Source organism: Elephas maximus, chromosome 25 (genome assembly GCF_024166365.1).
Source record: "Elephas maximus indicus isolate mEleMax1 chromosome 25, mEleMax1 primary haplotype, whole genome shotgun sequence".
Lineage (NCBI taxonomy): Eukaryota > Metazoa > Chordata > Mammalia > Proboscidea > Elephantidae > Elephas > Elephas maximus.
The window spans coordinates 6130356-6154575 of record NC_064843.1 but is presented as its reverse complement, the minus strand read 5'-3'; the positions used below and the strand labels follow the sequence as shown (position 1 = coordinate 6154575).

The window sequence follows — 24220 nt, the reverse complement described above, 5'->3', positions numbered from 1 at the left end:
TCAAAATCAGCAGGCAAGAGGGCAGGTAAGCCTCGAGCTCAAGTCCCAAGAACCCAGGAGTCAGCTGCAGGATCCAGAGTGAGCAAAAGCCCCTGAGCCTTACCAGAAAGCCCACTTATGTTGAAAGCAGGCCACAACCCCAAGGAGACTCCCTTTCAACTGATTGGCTACGCACAGCAGATCCCATCTTGGCGGTAATCCCATTACATCGGATCTCACCGTGGAAGTGACTACATCATTATACAACTGCTGAACTGCACCATAACTGCCCAACCGCTGGGAATCATGGCCTGGCCAAGTTGACGCACAAGTTTAACCATCACAAGCATTGTGCTCTTTTAAAGGATTTTTTATGTGAAATCAAATTGAAGGCGGCAACTGGAAAGGTTAGAGGAGAAGCTTAGAGGACAGTGAGTTTAAGTCAATGGTGGTGGAACAATTTGGTGAGAAAGGCTGCACCGCCTAAAGAACATACACAACGTCACTGAGCTGTACGTGCAGCACTTGTTGAAATGGTGTCTGACTGTGTGCATTTTCACCTTTTTTTTTTTTTTAAAGAAAGAATCTATATAGTTCAGGAAACCTTTTTATTATTCCTATGGGAATTTTCAAAATGATCTCCCTTCTTAGAAGAGATCCAAAGTAAATTCTGCCATGCTTTTGGGGGAGGGTGCTGCACTCTGAGGAGTGTCGTTGAGGTAAGACAAGCCCAGCGAGTGCCTCTTCAGAGCCAGATGATGCAGACGTTTGTTTAGAAGGGCTCATGCACTCTATTTGTTGCAAAACAGCAGATATCTTTCTGTTATCTTATTTGCTGTTTGTTAAATACCATTTTATTCTGTCCTCCTTAGCTACCATGGAAACCAATTGAAGGCTGCAGAAAGTACCCTAGTTAAATATTTTAAATATACATGCTGGCAGGCAAGCAAAATGTACCGTTTTCACATGTATATTGAAAGGGAAATAGGAGGTGGGGGAAATGAGCTATCTGTATAGATTTCAGTGCATCTTTATTTTTTTTTAAGAACTCTAATTATCCTCGGTAAAAATCGGTACCAAGGCTGACATTCGGGGAGGTGAGGGGCCCATGCTATTTCCTTGTTGAAGCATGTTTAACCCAAAGCTATAAGGAAACAATGAAAACAGCGAGACTGGCGAATGAGAGAAATACAGGAGTCACATGTAACATTGATACCTAGGGAGTGAATCGTACCTGCCCTTGTTCCAACAAAAGTAGTGTTGGCTTACAATGCAGAAGTGGCACGTCACATCCCTGAGTGGAAAGCGTTTCATTTGGACTACAGATCTCTATGAAATCAATAATCTTGGAAGACTAGGCCTTAAAAAAAAAAAAAAGCCTTAAGACATGGACTATTTGTATGGCTGGGATTGACCACATATTTACCCAAACATTAGAGCAATCCCAAAAAAACATGTGGCAAAGCAAGAACTCAGAATTCTACATGAGATGATGTAAACGGATTTGTGATACTGCTGGGGAGTAAGACCCAGAGGCCTTGGAGGCCAGAGGCTGGGAGATACCAAAGGCGGGTTGGTCAAAAGGGAAAGGAGCCAGCTAGGTGTACGGGGACAGTTGAGTGCAATGAGAGGTAAGGGCTGGTTTATTTGTGGATAGTGGAAAGACAGGTGCTTACACCCTCGTCATGGCCCCAGGACTCATACCAGCTTCCCAGCGCCCAGGGCTTTCATCTTGTTGTTGTTAGTTGCTATCAAGTTGGCTCCAACTCATGGCCATCTTTTGTACCATGGAATGAAACGTTGCCCAGGCCTGTACCATCTTGACGATTCTTGGTATGTTTGAGCCCAATGTTAAGACTATTGTGTCAATCCATTTCATAGAGGATTTCTCTCATGTTCATTGCCTCTCTGCCAAACATGATGCTTTTCTAGCGATTGGTCTTTTCTGATGACACACCCAAAGTAAGTGAAGCCAAAGCCTCACCGTCCTCACTTCTAAGGAGCATTCTGGTTGTATTTCTTCTGAGATTGAATTTCTTCTCAGACTTCTGGCAGTCCATGATATATTCAGTATTCTTCCCCAAGGCCACAGTTTGAATGTATCAGTTCTTCTGTCTTCCTTTGTCATTGTCCAGCTTTCCCAGGCACATGAGGCAGAAGGTGCTTGTGCTGCGTGTGATCTTAGGAGCAACCTTCTCCTGGCGTTTGCAGACAGAGCACTTTCCCTGGAACATGGAGCTCCAGTGCACGTACAACTCTTGTGACTTCCCATTCTCAGTCAAGTAGACAGTCAAGCCTAGAAGGACCGCGTTGCAGGGTGGGGCATGAGGAGCAGACAAAGTGTTTTGCTTTTGCGGCCGGTCTGACGGTGGGGTCAGTGGGGACACTGCCTGGCTCTGCCGCATGGATTTGTAGGTGGCTACAAGGAGTTGGCCTTCTCGGCTGAACTCAACAGCACACATTTCACAGATAACATACTTCACTGTGTCTAAGTAATAAAGTGTCGTGAGCAGCCCACGGTCTGCATTATATCCATCGTCACTCTGCACAATCACAAGATGATTGGAAGAAAGGTAAATCTGCAAGTTGGATGCTGCTTCCCCTTGACCTGACGCCAGAGCGAGCATCCTCAGGGCCCCAGCGTGGAGAGGAAGCACCTGCCCTTGACCTGACCCCAGAGCGAGCATCCTCGGGCCCCAGCGTGGAGAGAAAGAACTCCTCCTTGGTCTCAGTCTGCTCGAACATCAGCCGTCCTTAACACCACGCCCACCTGGACTCCTCTGTCTGCCCAGATCCACACCTATGGTGGCACTTCCCACCTCTGTTTTTATCTTCAGAGGAGAACCGTTTCCCCAACGTGTGGAAGACAGCCAGTAAAATCAAGATAGTTAAAAAGCACAACACCCTCTTTATACGCCCCCCAGCACACACACACACTCACACTCACAGCATTTTCCACTGGGTTGAGCAAATGGCTCTCAGTTTCTGCTTATGCAGATCGGAGCCCCAGGCTCTCCCTGTTTCGGGGTTCTTTGTTTCTCAGCACCGAGTTCATAGGGCTACCCTGCCAATCATAGAAATTATAGATCACACAGGAGGCCTTTCCAAAGAGCCACACTCTGGGTAATGAGAACTGATGCTTACATCTTGGGAGGTGGGGGGCAGGGCTCACTGCGTGGGGTGAACACGAGTCACATTGATTAAGGATGGACCTCACAGACATCAGCCAGGATAGTACCTGGTTGGCATGCTTATGGGGAATTAGAAAAAGTTTTCAGAAATTGCTTGCGTTGAACTGGGTGAAGTTGTATCCATACCGGAAACTCTGGTGGTACAGTGGTTAAGAGCTATGGCTGCTAACCAAAACGTCAGCAGTTCAAATCCACCAGGTGCTCCTTGGAAATCCTATGGGGCAGTTCTTCTCTGTCCTATTGGGTCGCTATGAGTTGGAATCGACTCGATGGCAACGGGTTTGATCTTCTGTTTTTTTTGCACCCGCACTAACCTGTACTACTTTCTCAAAACGTGGTGAATTTAAGGTGTGAAAGAAACAACCCACAGGGTCAGCCCGGACACCAACAACTGGGTGCAGTGGGCAAGTTGTGGGAGGTCACGGTTGTCACATTTAACTCCATCTTCAGAGATCAGGGCTGCTCCGCTTTCCTTAGAAACACACATGGTCTGGATCTGGGACTCTGTCCACGGCCCTTTGAACCCATCTCTATAGTCAGCAAGAAGGCCTGTTGACGCAAGGGTTAAGCGCTCGGCTGCTAACCGAAAGGTTGGTAGTTAGAACCCACCAGCGGCTCCTCAAGAGAAAGACCTGGCAACCTGCTTCTGTAAAGGTGACCGCCTAGGAAACCCTGTGTCATATGGGGTCACTATAAGCTGGAATCAACAGGACAGCACCTAACAACAACCACGGTCAGCGTCTGCCGCCTCCTGAGGGCAATGACTTCTGCGAGCTTTCTGCTTCTGGCCAGGGTGACCGCTCTCTTTCTGGCCCTGTACTTTGTGGAAGCATCAGGGTGCCTCTTTGTGTCCAGTAATCTGTGCTTGGTATCTTACTTACCTAGTGCTGCTGTAACGCAAATACCACGGCTGTTGTTGTTAAGTGCCGTTGAGTCAGTTCTGACCCATGGAGACCCCATGCGCAACAGAACGGTGCCCCGTCCTGCACCATCCTCATGATCATGTTATGCTTGAGCCCGGTGTTGTAGCCGCTGTGTCAATTCATCTCATTGAGAGTCTTCCTCTTTTTCCCTGACCTTCTACTTTACCAAGCATGATGTCCTTCTCCAGAGACTGAGCCCTCTTGATAACATGTCCAAAGTGTGTGAGATGAAGTCCCACCATCCTTGCTTCTAAGGAGCATTCTGGCTGTACTTCTACCAAAACACATTTGTTCATTCTTCTGGAAGTCCTTAGTATATTCAATATTCTTTGCCAACACCATATTTCAAAGGTATTAATTCTTCTTCCGTTTTCCTTATTCATTGTCCAGCTTTCGCGAGCACATGAGGTGATTGAAAACACCATGGCTTGAGTCAGGTGCACAAATACCACATCAGGTGGCTCTACAGAACATCAGTTGATTGTCTCACACCTCTAGAGGCTGGAAGTCCAGACCAGGGCGTGGTTGAGGGAATGGTCCTTCTTTGTCTCTCTCAGCTCCTAGTAGCTGCCTGCAGTCCTTGGAGTTCCTGGGCTTGTGATACATCTGCCTTATCATCTGATAGCGTCTGTCTTCCCCGATCATCTGTGTGTGCTTCTGTGTCTAGTCATCTCCTTGTGTAACTCAGAGGTGATTAGGTTTAGGACCCACCCAACACTGGTATGACCTCAACTGATTGATTTATTCAATTACATTAGATTTTATTATGGAAGATGACCAAAATCATTGCCATAGAGTTAATGCCAAGTCATAACAACCCTATAGGACAGAGTAGAACTGCCCTACAGGGTTTCCAAGGCTGTAAATCTTTACAGAAGCAGACTGCCACATCTTTCTCCCACAGAGCGGCCAGTGGGTTGAACTGCCAGCCTTTCAGATAGCTGCCAAGCACTTAAACACTGCACCACCAGGGCCCCTCATGGAAGATGACTAACCCAAAAAACCCAAACCCAGTGCTGTTGAGTCTATGCCGACTCATAGCAACCCAAGAGGACAGAGTAGAACTGCCCCATATGGTTTCCGAGGAGCAGCTGGTAGATTCCAACAGCCGACCTTTCAGTTAGCAGCTGATTACTTTACCACTGTACCACCAGGGTGCCTGGAAGATGACTAAAAACATGATATTAATTAGATTACATCCATAGGTAGAGAGGTTTGCATTCCAGGACATATTCTGGGGGAAGACAAGTTAGTCCATAACACTTGGATAAACCAGTCCCCTATCCTATCCACTCCTTGGCCATGGATTCTGATTGGGTCATTTCCCAACTTTGTCCATCTACTCAAGAGGTCTTTGATTTTGTCACCTCTAGATCTGTGACTGCCCTTCTCTGATACCTCTGTGGTTCTGGGAGGCATTTCTGCCCAATGTAAAAGTGCTGTCGAGCTCACACTTGGTGCTGAGTGCCTAGGGAGCATGTCCACCGTGCCTGTCTGGAGGGGTCCCTTCATCTGCATGTCTACCAACCCCTCATCCCTGAGTTGAGTCCTAATCCCAAGAGAGTTTGAAAGGTGTTTATTATATGTTCACTGGCTAACCAGTTCATGCCCACCTCAAGCCAAGATGGCGGACGAAGGAGCCCCCAGTGGCGGGGACTCAGGAAGTCGCTCCGTTGAAGGCAGACTCTTGGTTATTTATACTTCCCCACTCAGCTTCGCCCCGAGTGTTTTATGAGCCTTTCCATTTACTTAAAAGCAAGTGCTCACACTCGCTCTTTATAATTCTGCTCTCCCAACAGGTGAATGAGCTGGATAATGGAAAAATATGATAAATTATAACTTTTTGCATGCAGATTGAGGGAGTGCATATGATTATATTCCTTCTCTTACAATTATTTTTTTCTTTTTCAAAAAGAAAGGAGTGATAATTTAAACCCTGCCCCAGGCAAGTTTTGCATTATTCATCATTTTCTTCTGAATGAGGATGGAAGAGAAACGACCTGGCTTTCTGATGCTGAGTGGTCCCTGTGGACTTCACCTAGAAGTCACATTCAATTACACTCATAATCAGACACAGAGAACAATCCTCCGTTACAAGGAGCGCAATTCCTGGGCAAGAGTGGAGCTAGCTGCTCGGCACTCGGAAACAAAATAATATGCCCTCCGTGACAGCCACCCTCAGGGACAGGGTAGGATTACTACTGGGAGAGGGCACAGGGTGGGGAAACAACACTGACTTTTCTCTGCAAGAAAACGTGCACTTGCCCTTGAATTTGGGGCCTCAACCTCCCTTTGTTGGTGCCTTCCTTTGTCCTCTTGAATTCACTTACCTCTCACCTATTCACCCAAAATAACAACTCGCATATCCTTAAGCCGGAGGGATTGTGACATTATCCCTGGAAAGTGAGAATGCCTGCATTTAAGGTTGGTCAAGAAAGCCTGCCTAGAAGTAAACACCAGGACCTGTTTCAAGTTGACCTGGAAAGATCCTAAGACCGTCCGCCTTTCCGGGGCTTCCCAGACCTCCACACATGCTATAGACAGAATGCACATTCCCAAAAGTGGGACCAGCCAGGGCAGCACGCGGCGTCCTTTCATGTCTCAGTGTTGATGTCCACAGAGCACATGCCTGCGGGGTAGATCTGGATTGCATCATGGCGATACCACTTAACTGTCCCCCAACTGTGAAGTGAAGGTGATGCTCCAGGAAGGTGCCCCCGCCTACAACGTCCCCCAGCTTACTGCTTACCCCCCAGGTGTCTGGGTAGCCACAAAGCCCAGCTTGTCCAGCCCCTTCCATGGGGAACTGAAGCCCAGAGAGAGTAAATGAGCCATACAAGGTCACAGAGCCTGGAGCTAGGACCTGGCCTGGGGACACTTCACCAGAGCTTATCCACCCTCTCTCCCCCATAAATCACCATCTTGAAGCCTTATCAGCTCAGTGAGGAGAGGCAGCCTGAAATGAGAAATGCTTTGTAAGTAAGAGCTGGTTAAGATGCAGGCATATTTAGGGCTTTGCCAAAGAGCATCTGGCCTCTGTATCTCCCTGGGCATGGCTCACCCACCCTTCATCTGCCCTTTTCCAGAAATCACACCAAAGGGGGGCCCCAGGAGACACACAGGGCCAGGCCCAGGGAGGTCAGGTGTCCCTGGAGAGGCCACATGTCCCCTGGGGCACCTGGGAAGGTCGAGGTATCCAAAGAGGGAAACCCTTCCTCTGCATTATGAACCAGTCCTCCCAGGTGATTGGTAATCCCAAGGAAATCTGAAAACTGCTTATGGAGCGTTCCCCAGCTAATGATCCACACCCATCTCACTACGACGACGGGCCATGGAGCCCCCATCTCCTGCCCGTCCTATCTGGTCAGGACCCCAGAGGGTCACAAGAGTCATCCAGCCCCATCCAGACTCACCTACACAAGAAAAAGACGCAGCTGGATCGTTCACCAGAGACGTCGGAGAAACCGCTCGAGGGCTCACAGACGTGGCCGGCTTGGAGGTTTCTCCACCTCTGGTCTCTGTGCACTGCAGTTACACACTCAGGCACACTCATAGCTACACACTCACACTTGCAGTTACACATCACACTCGCGGCTGCACACCCACTCAAATGCCGTCGCACACTCGCTTACACAGTTGCATAGTCACATGCGAGTTACTCATGCTCGCAGTTACACACTCACAGTTACAGTTACACACTCACAGTTACACACCTGCTCATGCAGTTACACACTCACTCTCAGTTGCACATTTACCGTCAAAGTTGCAGCCCATTCACACATGCAGTTGCACGCTCACTTGCAGCTACACACTCATACAGCTGCACACTGATTTATGCTCACAGTTACCATTGCACACATATGCAGTCACACACACACTTGCAGTGACACAGTCTTACCCTCAGGTACACACACAGTTACCCGCTCACACTCACAGTGATACAGTCTTACACTCAGGTACACACACAGTTACCCGCTCACACTCACAGTGACACAGTTGCACATGTAATCACACATGCTGTTAGCATGTAGTTGCAAACCGCAGTTCCTCACACTCACAGTTGCATACTCGCTCATGCGCTTAGACGCCCGATCGCGTGCACAGTCACTCACATGCACACTCAGCCCACCTCTCAGCAGCCGTCTCTCGAGCACCCAGTCAGAGCTGAGGCTCCTGCTCTCAGGGGCGGTGGGAGGAGACAGGTGAGTCCTGCCCTACAAAGCCACAACCAGTCCACAGGTGCACACTAGACCCCGGGATTAGGGGGTAGCAAGTGGCCCCCCGGCCCTGGTGGTGCAGTGGTTACGAGCTCGGCTGCTAACCAAAAGGTCGGCAGTTCAAATCCACCAGCCGCTCCTTGGAAACTCTATGGGGCAGGTCTACCCTGTCCTATAGGGTCGTTATGAGTCGGAATTGACACCACAGCTATGGATTTAACAGGATAATAATCCTCTAGTGGCACAAATAGTTGAGTGCTCGACTGCTAGCCAAAAGGTTGGTAGTCGAAACCCACCCAGAGGTGCCGCTAAAGAAAAGCCTGGCAATCTGCTTCTGAAAGGTCACAGCCTTGAGAACCCTGTGGAGCAGTTCTCCCCTGCACACGTGGGATCAGCATGAGTCAAATCAACCCAACGGCAGCGCCGTGAAAGTACTAGCAGTCCCCAGGGCGGCGCAGGTGATTAGGCGCTTGGCTACCAGCCACGAGAAAGGCCTGGTGACACACTTCTGAAAGGTCACAGCCTTGAGAACCCTGTAGAGCAGCTCTGCTCTGAACAAGCGGGGCCTCCTGAGTCGGACTGACTCGACGGCACTAACAGCAGCAGCAAGATAAAGGGGGGGGGATGGTATTTGAGCGGCAGGATTCTCATCTTCTATGTGGGAGACCAAGGGTTGATTTCAGTCGATACACCTCATTAGCAGCCACCACCCATCTGTCAGTGGAAGTTTGTGCGTTTCAGGGGAGCTTTCAGACTAAGACAGACTAGGAATAAAGGCCTGGTGGTCTACTTCCAAAAATCAGCCAGTGAAAATCCGATGGATTACGGTAGTCCAATCCCCAAGTGATCACGGGGGTGGTGCCGGACCAGGCAGCGTTTCGTTCTGTTCACTCCGTGAAGCATTTCGGGCTGCTTTCCCTGGGTGGATTTCATTACACTGACCATCAGCCCATGAGAGGTGGGCTCTGAGGTCAGACGGGGTGTGTTTAAGTCCACGCCCTGAGGGCGTGCACCTGAGCAGGGACTTCCCTCTCTGAGCCCCACGGGCCCCCATGGGCTCTCTTGAGGATTTCATGAGGGAAGTTGGGAAGTCACGCTGTGCCAGGCCTGTGGCAGGTCCCTGACCACAGTCACAATAATCAGCAGCTTCTGGCCTGCTCCCCCCTGCCCCCGCCCCAGACCCCCACAAGACTGTTCGAGGACCAGGGCTGGGAGTCAACTGTTTGGGCTTCTCCGAGTGGGTCTGCTTCATCGATCGCTCTCAGTAAATGTGTGTGAAACTCAACTGCCTGTCCCCTGAGTTTGCTCCAATGGAGGTGGGGACTGATGGACCCCACTGACCTGTGTACTCAACTGTCTGTCCCCTGAGTTTGCCCCGACAGAGGTGAGGGCTGATGGACCCCACTGACTTCTGTCACCCCGAGGCTGTGGGGCAAAAAAAAAAAAAAATGCCATGGCCCCAGGGCAGTGTGGGGGAGGGGGCCACATGGTAGGTTGGGAGCTCCATGGACTTTGTCATGGAGGATCCTCAAGGTCTGAGCTCCTGGAAGTTTACCTGGTACACACCTTCTGTGTTGTCAAATAAGAGGCAGAAGCTGAGCAGTGACTTCCCTTTGTTCCACAGATCTGCAGGTGAGCTTGGTGGACCCAAGGTCCAGCTCAGCACCAGCCCCCCACCCTCATCAATTACACACCTGTAGACCAGGCTCACCTGTCTGGATAAGCCTGGTGGTGGGATTTGGGCAGCCTCTGTCCTGCTTCAGGGCTGCTGGTTTTCAGAAAATTGTAATACATCATATGTGCATGTGTTCTCATTAGGTGTCATCCTGTCGATTCCGACTGATAGTGATCCCACGTGGACAGAGTAGAACTGCTTCACACAGCTTTCTAGGCTTTACAGAAGCATATTTTCAGGTCTTCCTCCTCTGGAGCCGCTGGATGGGTTCAAACCACCAACCTTTCCATTAGCAGCCAGGCACTTAAGCACTGTACCACCAGGGCTCCATACACAGAGACACTGTGCCAAAAAGTATTGGTGAACGTTCAGCCATTTCAGGACGTAGTACATGATCAAGAACCGATGGTACTGAAGGAAGAAGTCCAAGCTGCACCAAAGACATTGTCGAAAAACAAGACTCCAGGAACTGGCGGAATACCAATTGAGACGTTTCAACAAAGAGATGCTACACTGGAAGCACTCACTCGTCCATGCCAAGACACTTGAAAGACAGCAACCAGGCCAACTGGCTGGAAGAGATCCATATTTGTGCCAGCTCCAAAGAAAGATGACCCGAAGGAATGCAGAAATTATTCAACAGTATCATTAATATCATGTGCAAGTGAAATTTTGCTGAAGACCGTTCAAAAACGGTTGCATCAGTGCATCCACAGGGAGCTGCCAGAAATCCGAGCTGGATTCAGAAGAGAACGTGGAACAAGGGATATCACTGCTGATGTCAGCTGGATCCTGGCTGAGAGCAGGGAATACCAGAAGGGTGTTTACCTGTGGGGCATTCGACGATGTGGATCATAACAAATTATGGATAACGTCGCGAAGAACAGGAATTCCAGAAGACTTAATTGTGCCCATGAGGAACCTGCACATAGACCAAAAGGCCGTCCTTAGAACAGAACAAGGGGATACTGTGTGGTTTAAAATCAGGAAAGGTGTGTGTCAGGGCTGTATCCTTTCACCATACTTATTCAGTCTGTATGCTGAGCAAATGCAAAGAAGAATTTGGTATCAGGATTGGAGGAAGGCTTACTAACAACCTGCAATATGTAGATAAAACAACCTTGCTTGTTGAAAGTGAAGAGGACTTGATGCACTTGCTGATAAAGATCAAAGACCACAGCCTTCAGTATGGGTTACACCTCAACATAAAGAAAACAAAAATCCTCACAACTGGACCAATAAGCAACATCACGATAAACGGAGAAAATATTGATGTTGTCAAGGATTTCATTTTACGTGGATCCGCAGTCAACACCCATGGACGCAGTAGACAAGAAATCAGACAACGTATTGCATTGGGCAAATCTGCTGCAAAAGACCTCTTTAAAGTGTTGAAAGGCAAAGATGTCACTCTGAGGACTAAAGTGCACCTGATCCAAAACATGGGATTATCAGTCACCTCACATGTGTGTGAAAGGTGGACAATGAATAAGGAAGACTGAAGAGTTGATGCCTTTAAATTATGGTGTTGGTGAAGAATATTGACTATACCATGGACTGTCAGAAGAACGAACAAATGTCCCTTTAAAGAAGTACAGCCAGAATGCTCCTTAGAAGCGAGCATGGTGAGACTTTGTCTCACGTGCTTTGGACATGTTATCAAGAGGGACCAGTCCCTATATAAGGACACCATGTTTGGTAAAGCAGAGGGCCATCAAAAAAGAGGAGGACCTTCAACAAGATGGATTGACACAGTGGCTGCAACAGTGGGCTCAAACATAGCAACAATTGTGAGGACGGTGCTGGACTGGGCAGTGTTCCGTTCTGTTGTACACAGGGTCGCTATGAGTCGGAACCGACTTGACAGCATCTAGCAACAACAACGTGTGTGTGTGTGTGTGTGCATACACACATGGGCCCCTGGTAGTGCAGTGGTTAGGCACTCAGCTGCTAACCAAAAGGTCGATTCGAACCTACCAGCTGTTCCAAAGGAGGAAGATGTGGCGGGTAGTCTGTCTCCGTAAAGACTACAGCCATGTAAACCCTATGGGGCAGTTCTCCTCTGTCCTACAGGGTCACTGTGACTGGACAGCAATGGAGATATATATGTATAGATATATATGCTTAAACACACTGTACGTGTATATGTGTATGTGTTGTTGTTGTCCTTAGGTGCCATCAAGTCGGTTCCTATTCCTAGCGACCTGTGTACAACAGAACGAAACAGTGCCCGGTCCTGCACCATCCTCACAATCGTTGTTATGCTTGAACCCATTGTTGCAGCCGCTGTGTCAGTCCGTCTCATGGACAGGCTTCCTGTTTTTCACTGACCCTGTATGTATGTCCGTATACATACACAAAATACACACAGATACATAAGTACTTACAGGCATGTGTGGGCATATATATAACGTAAATATGCACATATATGTACAAATATAAATATTTACCCATATACACGTAAATATACATGTATCCATACACATATGTGCATTCACATGCATGTCTATACATCTGTGTGCATGTCTGTATACATGTAAGTATGCGTGTGTACACATGCATATACAAACATACATACGCATGCAGATGCATTTGTATGTGCGCATAAATTACACGTGTAATTTTTTTGTGGAGGAGATGGCAGACTCTGACACTCTGCCACCGCTCACTCAGGAACACCTAGTACAGGGACGTATCGGGAACACCGTCAGATGTCATCTGTTAGAAAATGTTTTTAAGAGTACCTGGAAGCATTCTTCATAATTAGTGCAGCTGCGCGGCGACGTTTGTGTGCCACAGTCTGAACGGGCCCAGGATGACTGCGCGTCCGAAGGTCTGTTGGTGGGGTTCTGTTAATTGCTGTCGACGTTTTCACTGCTCCTCCCGAGAGCGGGCGCCCGTTCCAGGCAGCAGCTCTGCGCCGGCCTGGCATTGATTTTCACCAGATTTTGTCATTACATTTGTCTCACAGCTTTAAAATAGTAGCAAATATGTGCAATTTATTTAAACAACACTCGGGAAATTAACGCCATACAAGCCCATCTAAGCAAATGAAGATGAAGCAGGTTTAAAAAAACAGAAAATGGCTGCGTGAAAGCCCTTGAAAACCCTGCATGTGAAATTCGAGGGCTGAATTCCACAGGTAGGGAAGCATCCCAGGTGAGAGCCAGGAAGACCGAGCATCCTAAAGTGCTGAGAGGCAGGCAGAGGCTGTAAACCCAGCCCACTCGCACGCCAAAGCTCAGGTGTGCCTGCTGGGGGCGTTCCTCCAAGTGAAGTGGGTGCAGGATGGGTTTGACCTAGGCTGCTGTCCCCCTGCAGGGGCCTCAAGAACAAAAGTTAACCCACCCTTCCCCTGAGGCAGGTACCTGGGAGGCACGGTTGTCCCAGTGCACCAGACACCTAGGGGCTCATTAAGGCCATTGCTGGGCCTACCCCGCGTTTCTGAATCCCTGGTCCAGGGGTGGGGCCAAGAAACAAGCGTTTCTAACTAGAACAAGCATTTCTTATAAGCTGGGAGTGTGCAGATGCTGCTGGTCTGGCCACACTCGGGTCTGGGGATCCAGGGTCATCAGCAGGCTCTCTTACCCAGCACGCACAGACACGCCTGTGTCCACCTCCTTGGCCTGTACTTGCTCGGGGACTTCAGGGGTTTCAGCGGAGCTTCCAGACTAAGATGGGCTAGGAAGAAAGGCCTGATGATCTGTTTCTAAAATCAGCCAATGAAAACCATGTGGATCACAACAGGCTATCTGCAACTGATGATGGGATGGCACAGGACGAGGCAGTGTTTTGTTCTGTAGTGTGTGGGGTCACTGTCAGTCAGGGGCCAACTCGGCAGCATCTAGAGACCCAGAGTTGTACCCCCACCCCGTCTGGGGTTTATCACAGTTTCCTGGTTGTGGGGAAACATCTCTGAGCCCTTTCGCCCTGGCCCCCTCCTGCTCCCAGGGAGTGTCAGTTTCTGCCCAGCCCACCGCACACCTGGCTGAGGGTTGTGAATGGAATTCAACTTCACAGGCAAAGCCCCCGGGAGTGGGGTTGCCCTGGCCAAGGGCCTGGCTGTGCGGACTCCCGGTGTGCAGAAACCCCTCTGCTGAGCTAGCTGTGTGACTGTAGGGAGGTACCTGCCCTCTCTGACCCTACCGCCTCCCTGGGAAAGTGGGAGTTTTGACGCATAACCGCTTAACCGAAAGGTTGGCAATTCAAACCCACCCATCAGCTCTGAGGAAGAAAGACCCGATGATCTGCACCTGTAAAGGTTGTGGTTGTGGCGGTGGTGGTGGTGGTTGTGTGCCAAGTCAGTTCCGACCCTGTGTGACGGAGTAGAACTGCCCCATAAAGTTTTCTAGGTTGTAATCTTTACGGGAGCAGATTGCCAATTTTATCTCTCGAGGAGCCGCTGGATTCAAACCGCCAACCTTTCAGTTAGCATCTGAGCACTTAACTGTTGCGCCACCAGGGCTCCTTCTGTAAAGGTTACAGCCTGGAAAACCCTATGGGGCAGTTCTCCTCAGTCGCACTGGGTCGCTATGAGTTGAAATCCATTCAAGGGCACCGAACAACAACTGAAGTGGTTGTAGGGACGGTTCAGGGAGGCTTCATGGAACAGCAACGCACAGAGCCTGGAACCTAAGTACTCGGTGGTGGTCACAGTTATTGTGATTGTTTTTGTGTTATTTCAGGGACCTTTCAGCAGCTGGACTAACCTGGTCTTTACCATCAAAGCTTAGACCTCATGAGCCCACAGGGGTGAAAGTCAGACCAAGCTCCCGAGGAGGCCTTGTTTGTTCTGGGCCAGGCCTGAGGGACACACAGGAGCTCGTCCAGCAGGAGAAGGCCTGCGTGGTCCCCCAAAGGCAATTTCACTGTCCTTCTTATCTGATGATGAAACCTATGAGTCACTGCCCCCGCCCCCGGGGCAAGGAACCCTCGGAAGCAGGTGTCTGCACCCCCATTTCAGTGTGGGAACATGCAGCCAGGACGTCCTAGAGCAGTCTGGAGGTGCCCCCGCCCCTTTGTTATCATGAGGTGGTGGGGCGCTGAGAATAAATGAGCACAAGTTGGTACAGCCGTATTCCAGTAGACACCGAGCTCCGGGAGCACGCACCTGGCTTGGCCCCTTCTAAGGCGGATGGGAAGTAGCCTACAGAAAACCCCAGGTTTTTCATGGCTGCAGACTCTTGAATGCAGGAGCTCAACTCAGGAGACACCTGGAGCTCTGAGAGGGGGACCCGGTCTCAGGGGAGGTGGCTTATCCAGGCAGAGTTTTCCATTGATGAGGTTTTATTTTTTACATCAATATGCTTCTTTAAAAGGTGAAGACATCTCCTGTAGCCAGAACATTATCACACAAATAACAAAATTAATAATTCATTAATATTATGTAAGCCACAGTCCATATTTACATTTCTCCAATTGTCCCTTTGCAGGTGGTCTGCCTGAACCAGGCCTTCAAACTGGTTCTGTTCCAGTTTGAACCCCTGCTGAGAATTAGCATTTCCACCCCAGATATACTGAATCCAAATCAACAGTTTAACAAGATCCCCAGGTGATTCTCATGTATAATAAATTTTGAGAACCACTGCTTTACTGGTGGTTCTCAGAACTGATCCTGCACCAGTAGCATTAGTGTAGCCTGGGAACTTGTTAGAAACGCAAACTCTCAGCAGGGGTTCAAACCTGAATGAACAGGTTCAAAGTCCTGGTCTGAACCGGATCCAGGGCAGACACGTCTTGCTAAGCCCGAGTCTCTCTCAGTATTCACCGGTACCTTCTGTGAGGATGCTCTGGGTGCTGAAGTCTCTTCAGTTGTCCTTTAGAACAGTCATGCTGTCCTGATGGCTTTCTGGTGATGGTGTTTCTCTTGTTCCTTTATTCCAAGATTACTATCTTGGTGATCTAGGGGTCAAATCTAAAGGCTTTTTTAAATTCAAGTTAAATATTTTTGTCAACGATGAAATCATAGATGGATGAGGTTGTAAGTTTGGGTTTTTAGGGGCAAATGCAAGAATTTGTTTTGCGTCAAGCAGACAGTTGTGTGTCTCTCTCTGTGTTTAGCTTATTTCTGTGCCAACCTTTTTGTAGAAAGGAGTGGGAAGGTGCTCTGTGCATAGAGCAACACCAAGACTGCTGCGTCCTCTGCCAGGCCTGGAGCCCAGCTCTGGGGTGAGGGGTGACTAGACCAAGACCCTGCTGTGATCGGGGAGGGGCCAGGAGCAGGGAGCCCTGAGATCAGACGCCCCTAGACAGCTTTGTTCTCCCTGCCTGGGCTGCTGCGAGAGTCTCATTTCCATTTCACAGGCTCCGAGTGAAACGAACAGGGTCCAGAACTTGAGACGAGGCGTGTGGAGTGCCTCGAAAATACATGCAGGCGTCACATAGGCTTGTTGGTCGTGTATATATATGAAGCGCTGTGGGCTCCTTTAATCGTAAAAATCCACGTACGTGGTAACGTTTAGGAAATACAGGAAGTTAAAGAGGACAAGGGAAAATAAGACTTAACGGTGACCCAGAGAAAACCAGTGTTTACACCTGGATGTATTTCCGTCCAATCCTCTCTCAGACTGTAAAAACATTGCCAGTCATGCAGCAGCATGGATTGAATCGTGTCCCCAGAAGTGTGTGTCGACTCGGCCGTGATTCCCAGTGCTGTGTGCTTGTCCCTTTGTCATCTGATGTGATTATACTGTGTGTTATAAACCCTCATCTCTATGATGGTAATGAGGCAGGACTCAATCTGCAGGATTAGGTTATATTTTGAATCAATCTCTTTTGAGATATAAAAGCGACCATAGAGCAGAGAGGATAGGGACCTCCTACCACCAAGAAAGAAGAGCCAGGAAGCAAAGCATCCTTTGGACCCAGAGTCCCAGAGCTGAATGAGGGAGAAAGCATCCCCCGGGAGCTGATGGCTAGATTGAGAGAGAATAAATTTGTTTGTTAAAGCCACCCACTTGGGGTATTTCTGTTACAGCAGCACTAGGTAACTAAGACATGCCGTGTGTATACTTTGGTTCCCTCTCTCCACTTACCATCATTTTATGGACATGTCTTCCCGTCAGAGTTTTCAAAGCATAAGTGTTCATGATTGTGTAGTACCCTAGGATATGAACATGCCAAACCAGCTGCCGTGAAGTCGCTCACGCTATCAATTCCAACTCATGGAGACCCCATGTGTGTCAAAGTAGTGAGTCCTAGGGCTTTCAGTAACTGTAATCTTTTGGAAGTTCTTCTGAGCTGCCTTTGGGTGGATTCAAACCACCAGCCTTTTTGTTAGTAGCTGAGCACTTAATGGTTTGCTCTACCCAGGGACTCCTAAGAGATGAACATAGCATAATGCATTTAACCACTATTTACTATAGTCATCCAGACATCTCCCTGGTGGTTGTACTGTGTTAAAAACATCTGCAATTAACAGCTTTATACAGAGACTTTTGTCCATGTGTCTTAAAGTGTCACTGGGACAGCTCTGCTGCAGTGGAGTTGTTGGGTTCAATGGGAGAGTCTTCCTTGCTGCTCTTGATGTCCAAGGGATCTGCTCAAAGGACTGTGTTAACTCACAGTCCACCAGCAGGTATGAGCCTCACCAACCCTAACACGGCCAATATTCACACCTGCTGTTCTCCACTAAGCATGGGGCTCTGTGTTTTTTCAGCATGGTCTAAATAATTCCCATAGCAACCCTCTGAATTCATTATAGTTATTAGCAGCAGCGTTTTAGAAAAGAAGAAACTGAGGTTTAGGGAGTTGGAGTGACCTACTCCATGTCACATAAGTATTCAGAGTCATAGCAAGGTTAGTTTAACCCCAAAGCTCACACTCTCGACACTTTCACTCCACAGATTCACAACACTCTCCTCAGTGTTGAGTCTCCGTGTTTTTAGTCTTGTCAACATGGTAAGAGAAAAAGATATCTTACCTTAGTTTGCATTATTTGATTACTGGAAGGCATGAACACTTTTCATAAGTTCATCAGTCATTCTTATTTATTTTTCTGTGAATTATCTACTCGTTTTCTTTCCCTGTCATTAAAAAAAAGACTCAATTACTTTTCTTATTGATTTATAAGAGCTCTTTTTATGTTGTTGGGTGCCGCCGAGTCGACCCTGACTCACAGAAACCCCATGTGACAGAGTAGAACTGACCCATAGGGTTTCCTAGGCTGTAATCTTTGACACTAATGACTGTAGACCAGACTAGTTGTGAGATGACATCAAGGATACATACATGAAAAAAGCAAAAGGTCTTTAAAAAGACAGGAAAGGAAGAAAAGATCAGAATGGATGTCAGCAAAGACTCTGAAACTTACTCTTAAAAGTAGAGCAGCTAAAGTAAACAGGAGAAATAATGAAGTAAAAGAGCTGAACGGAAGATTTCAAAGAGCAGCTCGAAAACGCAGAGTATTATAATGCAATGTGCAAAGACCCAGAGTTAGAAAACCAAAACCTGTTGCCGTCAAGTCAGTTCCAACTCATAGCGACCCTACTTATAGAGCAGAGTAGAACTGCCCACAGGGTTTCCAAGGAGCAACTGGTGGATTTGCACTGCCAACCTTTTGGTTAGCAACTGAGCTCTAAACTGTTTGGCATTTCTCAAGCTGAGAAAATAAAGAAAAACTTCAAGCCTTGAGTTGCAATAGTGAAGGATTCTATGGGCAAAATACTGAACAATGCAAGAAGCATCAAAAGAAGATGAAAAGAATATGCAGAGTCACTGTATCAAAAAGAATTGGTCGACCTTCAATCATTTCAGGAGGCAGAATATGATCAAGAGCTGATGGTACTGAAGGAAGAAGTCAAGCTGCACTGAAGGCACTGGTGAAAATCAAGGCTCCGGGAGTTGATGGAATACAATTGCAATGTTTCGACAAACGGATGCAACACTGGAAGCACCCACTCTTCTATGCCAAGAAATATGGAGGACAGCCACCAGGCCAACTGACTGGAAGAGATCCATACACATTCAATTCCAAAGAAAGGTGATACAACAGAAATGTGGAAATTATCAAACAATGACATTAATATCACACACAAGTAAAATTTTCCTGAAGATAATTCAAAAACAGTTGCAGCAGCACATCTACAGGGAACTGCCAAAAATTCAAGCTAGATTCAGAAGAGGACATGGAACAAGGAATATCATTGCTGATGTCAGATGGATCATGGCGGAAGGCAGATAATAGCAGAAAGATGTTTACCTGTGTTTTATTGACAATGAAAGGCATTTGACTGTGTGGATAATAACAAATTATGGATAATACTGCAAAGAATGGGAATTCCAGAGCACTTAGTAGTGCTCATACAGATCCTGTACACAGACCAGGAGGCAGTCGTTAGAACAAAATAAGGGGATAGTATGTGGTTTAAAATCAGGAAAGGTGTGCATCAGGATTGCATCCTTTCACTGTAGTTACTCAATCTGTATACTGAGCAAATAATCTGAGAAGCTGGACTATATTGAGAAGAATGTGGCATCAGGATTAGAGGAAGACTCATTAACAATCTGAAATATGTGGATGACACAACTTGGCTTGCTGAAAGTCAAGAGGACTTGAAGCACTTACTGATGAAGATCTAAGACTACAGTCTTCAGTGTGGTTTACACCTCAACATAAAACAAAAATCCTCACAAGTGGACCAATAAGCAACATCATCATAAGTGGAGAAAATACTGAATTTATCAAGAAAGGTCTGGTGACCTACTTTTGAAAGATTGCAGTTATTGAAAACCCTAGGGGCACAGTTCTACCACGACACACATGGTGCCTCCATGAGTTGGAATCAACCCAACGGCAGCTGGTTTGGTTTTGATATGTTCATAACTAGGATATTACACAGTTACAAAAACTTATGATTTGAAGACTGTGACATGAAGAAATGTCCATAAAATAGTAAGTGGAGAGATGGAACCAAAGTATACACACAGTATGTCTTAGTTTTCTAGTGCTGGGAAAAAAAAAAAAAACACTGCTGTCCAGTCGATTCCAACTCATAGCAACCCTATAGGACAGAGTAGAGTTGCCCATTAAAGTTTCCAAGGAGCAGCTGAGGGATTTGAACTGCCAACCTTGATTAGCAGTCAAGCTCTTAACCGCTGTGCCACCAGGGCTCATATCTAGTACTAGTATAACAGAAATGCCTCAAATGGATGGCTTTAACAAGCAGAAATTTATTCTTTCACAGTTGAGGAGGCCAGAAGTCCAAATTCAGGGCACCAGCTCCAGGGAAAGGCTTTCTCTCTCTATCAGCTCTGGGGGAAGGTCCTTGTCATCAATCTTCCCCCGGTCTAAGGACCCCAAGTCCAAAAGTCAAGCTCAGCTCCTGGCTCTTCTTGGTTAATGGTAATGAGGTCCCTATCCTCTCTGCTTGCTTCTCTTTTATATCTCAAAAGAGACTGACTACTCAAGGTACAACCTGTAGATTGAGTCCTGCCTCATTAGCATAATTGCCTCATTAACGTCATAGAGGTAGGATATACAACACATAGAATAATTATATCAGATCACAAAATGGAGGACAACCACACAATACTGAGAATCACAGCCTAGCCGAGTTGACACACATTTTTAGGGGACACAATTCAATCTGTAACAACCCTTGATGAGATGGATTGACACAGTGGCTGCAAAAATGGACTGAAGCATAGCAAGTATTGTGAGGTTGGTGCAGGACTGGGCAGTGTTTTGTTCTGTTGTACATGGAATTGCTATGAGTCAGAACTGACTCAACAGCAGGTAATAATACCAACAGTCTTTATGGGAGCAGGTAGCCAGGCCTTTCTTCCATGGTGCCAACCTTTTGGTTAGCAGCCGAACGCCTAACCTTTGTGCCGCCAGGACTACTCAGTATTTATGTATTGAGACTATTAACCCTCTGTCAGATTTTTGGTAAATCATGTTTTCCATATTTGTCAATTGCTTTTTGATTATGTTTTCATAAACAGAGGTTTTAAATTAAAATCTATTGGTCTTTTCCTCCGTGATTTGTCCATTGTTTTGGGCTTTAAAAGCTCTTGATTAAATGTTGTTGTTTTGTTGTTGTGTGCCCTTTAGTTAATTCTAACCTACAGCAACCCCATGTGACAGAGTAGAACTGCCCCAGAGATTTCCTAGGATGCAGTCTTTATGGGAGCAAATTGCCCAGTCTTTCTCCTGCAGGGCCTCTAGGTGGCTCCAACCCTCCAGCTTTTTGGTTAGCAGCTGAGTGCTTAACCACTGTGCCACCAGGGCTCCTTTTTGGTTAGAGTCACTTTTTTTTTCTTCTTTTTTTAGTTTTTTTTCCCTCCAGTTTAACACGCTAATCCGTCTGCTGGCACAGGTGAGAGTCTTTCTTGATTTTTCCCCGAACACTTACCCACGTCTCCCAAGATCATCCAAGCTCTCTCTGTCGGCCTAGGGTGCTACAGATACTCTTAACAGACGCCTCTTTCTTGTGCAAAACTTAACCAGGCTTTTTCGACTCTTCTCCCCCACAGAAAGGAAAGAAGAATGTGGTTCTGGACCCTTCTCAGCCGCTGAATGACATGCTACTGCCGTGGCCTCAGCATCAGAACCCCAACGGCCTGAGAAGACAGAAGCGGGACTGGGTCATCCCACCCATCAACGTGCCGGAAAACTCGCGTGGGCCCTTCCCCCAGCAGCTCGTGAGGGTAAGTAGACGACCCCTTCCTGCTTGACATGAAGTCAACCTGATGAAGACCAGCTCAGCATCAGCCCAGGCCTCTCTCTGTGGGTATCACCAATCTGCTGGATGGACTTGATCCAGAGGCAAGGGTAGGTTCTGCACATGGTGTGTGAGAAGCCCAGGTTGCGCCTTTCTGGTGATAAGTGTGACCCAGAGCAGAGAACCTTCAGGACGGGGTTGTGTCCACCAGGGCAGGAGATTTTCTTAGGAACCAGTGACCTTTCTCTGGGTGATTTTCAGAAGATGCTCTTGGGTGTGGAAGGAGTTGAGGATGGGCCCTCGGGTTGTGGCTTTTGACCTGTGGACACCCTTTCTTTGGTCTGCTTACTCGCATTCCTTTCCACTTCTGAGTGAGATATCGAACGGTGAGATGGTGGTGTGTCTGCAGTGACAGTAATCAGGATGAGTAAGCAGAAGACGGGTTGGGGAAGAAAGGCTAAGCAGTTGTGTGGCCGACCGCTGGTGACCTTGGTGACTGGGAAATGTCCCCCTTGTGGACAAGCTCCTCACCAGCCAGCATAGATTACTTGTCCCAAAGGGAGAACTCATTTTACAAATTTGTGTTTCAGTAATCAGGGCATTAGCTAGCATTTTCTTCTTCCCTTTGAAGGAAATTGTCACCCTATCTGAGCAATAATTAGATGAAACGATGGCGAGAAATCCATTAAATAATTCCCGGTCATGTGGGAAGCCCTCATCCCACTCTCGCTTGAAGACAGGGTCTCCAGGGTGCTCTTAGGGAGTCATTCTCATTCTTTGAGCCAATTAGCCTCTCTTTTGTTTCCTGTTCCTTTCAACAAGGAGAGATGGGGCTGGGTGTTAGAAATGCTGAGATGGAGCTGAGGGAAGAAGGAACCTCGCAGAATCACCCTCCAAACTCTGCATCTCCAACATGAATCAAACACGGGGACTTTGCCCATCCAGTCAGAAAAGGGCAAGAGTCACAGTGTATTTACAGTAGAGACCCTGAGGCTAGTGAACAAGTCCGGCTCTACCCACCACCAAGGGGACTTGGCCGTGGAGTGCCATCCTGCCTTCTCTGCATAAAGCTCACCCGACTGACCCAACCTCGCCACCCAGTGTGGGTTTGGCTTTTCTGGGCCAACTGCATCCCCTGGAGTTGCCTGGCTGGGTTGAAGATTTCACTATAAAATTTACCATACCCGTTGCCATCGAGTCGATTCGGACTCAGAGCAACCCTATAGGACAGGGTAGAACTGCCTCATAGGGTTTCCAAGGAATGGCTGGTGGATTCGAACTACGGACCTTTTTTTGGTTAGCAGTCCATCTCTTAACCACTGCACCGGAGCTAAGAATATGAGCACAGTACTCGAGATTGAAGCCCTGCCTGGTATAGTGTGTACAGGATACACACCTGGCCAGTTAGCGTTTTCCATGAATGATGCTGTTGATGATGGGCCCTGTCATGGAATGAATTCCCAAAAACCCATTGCCGTCGAGTCGAGTCAATTCCGACTCATAGCGACCCTACAGGACAGAGTAGAACTGCCCCATACGGTTTTCAAGGAGCACCTGGTGGATTCGAACTGCCAAGCTTTCGGTTAACAGCTGTAGCACTTAACCACTGCACCACCAGGGTTTCCTGGATTGAATTATGTCCCCCCAAAAATGTGTGTATCAACTTGATTAAGCCATGATTCCCAGTATTGTGTGGTTGTCCTCCATTTTGTGATTGTAATTTTATGTTAAGAGGATTAGGGTGGGGTGTAACACCACCCTTACTTAGGTCACCTCCCTGGGGTGTGGCCTATACCACCTTTTACCTCTCAAGAGATAAAGGAAGCAAGCAGAGACTTGGGGATCTCATACCACCAAGAAAGAAGCACCAGGAGAAGAGTGCATCTTTTGGACCTGGGTTCCTGCACAGAGAAGCCCCTAGTCCAGGGGAAGATTGGTGAGAAATACCTTCCTCCAGAGCCAGCAAAGACAGAAAGACTTCCCCTGGATCTGACGCCCCGGGTTTGGACTTTTAGCCTACTTTACTGCGAGAAAATAAACTTCTCTTTGTTAAAACCATCCACTTGTGGTATTTCTGTTATAGCAGCACTAGATGACTAAGACAGACCCCAATCCATTCATGATGCTATTGATGATGGACACCGATCCATTCGTGATGCTATTCATGGTGGACCTTGATCCATTCATGATGCTATTGATGATGGACCCTGATCCATTCGTGATGCTATTACTGATGGCTTCTAGATTGATTCATGATGCTGATGATAAAGAGGAAGACGTAGTTGTATAGTACCCAAACCGCACTCATTTCCTCTCTACCTTCAAGATACTTGCTCTGCCCAGCTATCACTTATATCGCCATTTCCTGAAAATGTTTCTTTAAATGACTCATTTTTTCTTTTCATTGCCTAGTTTTTAAATTTATTTTTTACTAATAAAGTTTACATGAGATTATATTCACTATTTTAACCATCTTAGCCTTTAAAATTTGTTTTTTTTTTTAAGTATATTTACAATGCTATGCAACAATCACCATTACATTTCATTTCAGAAAATTTCCACCACCCCAAAG

The 24220-nt window shown here is 47.4% G+C and overlaps 1 protein-coding gene across 1 annotated transcript in view; it reads left to right on the top strand.

The window, feature by feature from the left end:
* LOC126067531 (cadherin-4) overlaps positions 1-24220 on the top strand; it is a 709326-nt gene that overhangs the window by 543671 nt on the left and 141435 nt on the right. Inside the window, exon 4 of the mRNA XM_049869539.1 lies at positions 21461-21634. Within this exon, the coding sequence (XP_049725496.1) occupies positions 21461-21634 (174 nt within the window). The remainder of the gene's footprint in view (positions 1-21460; positions 21635-24220) is intronic.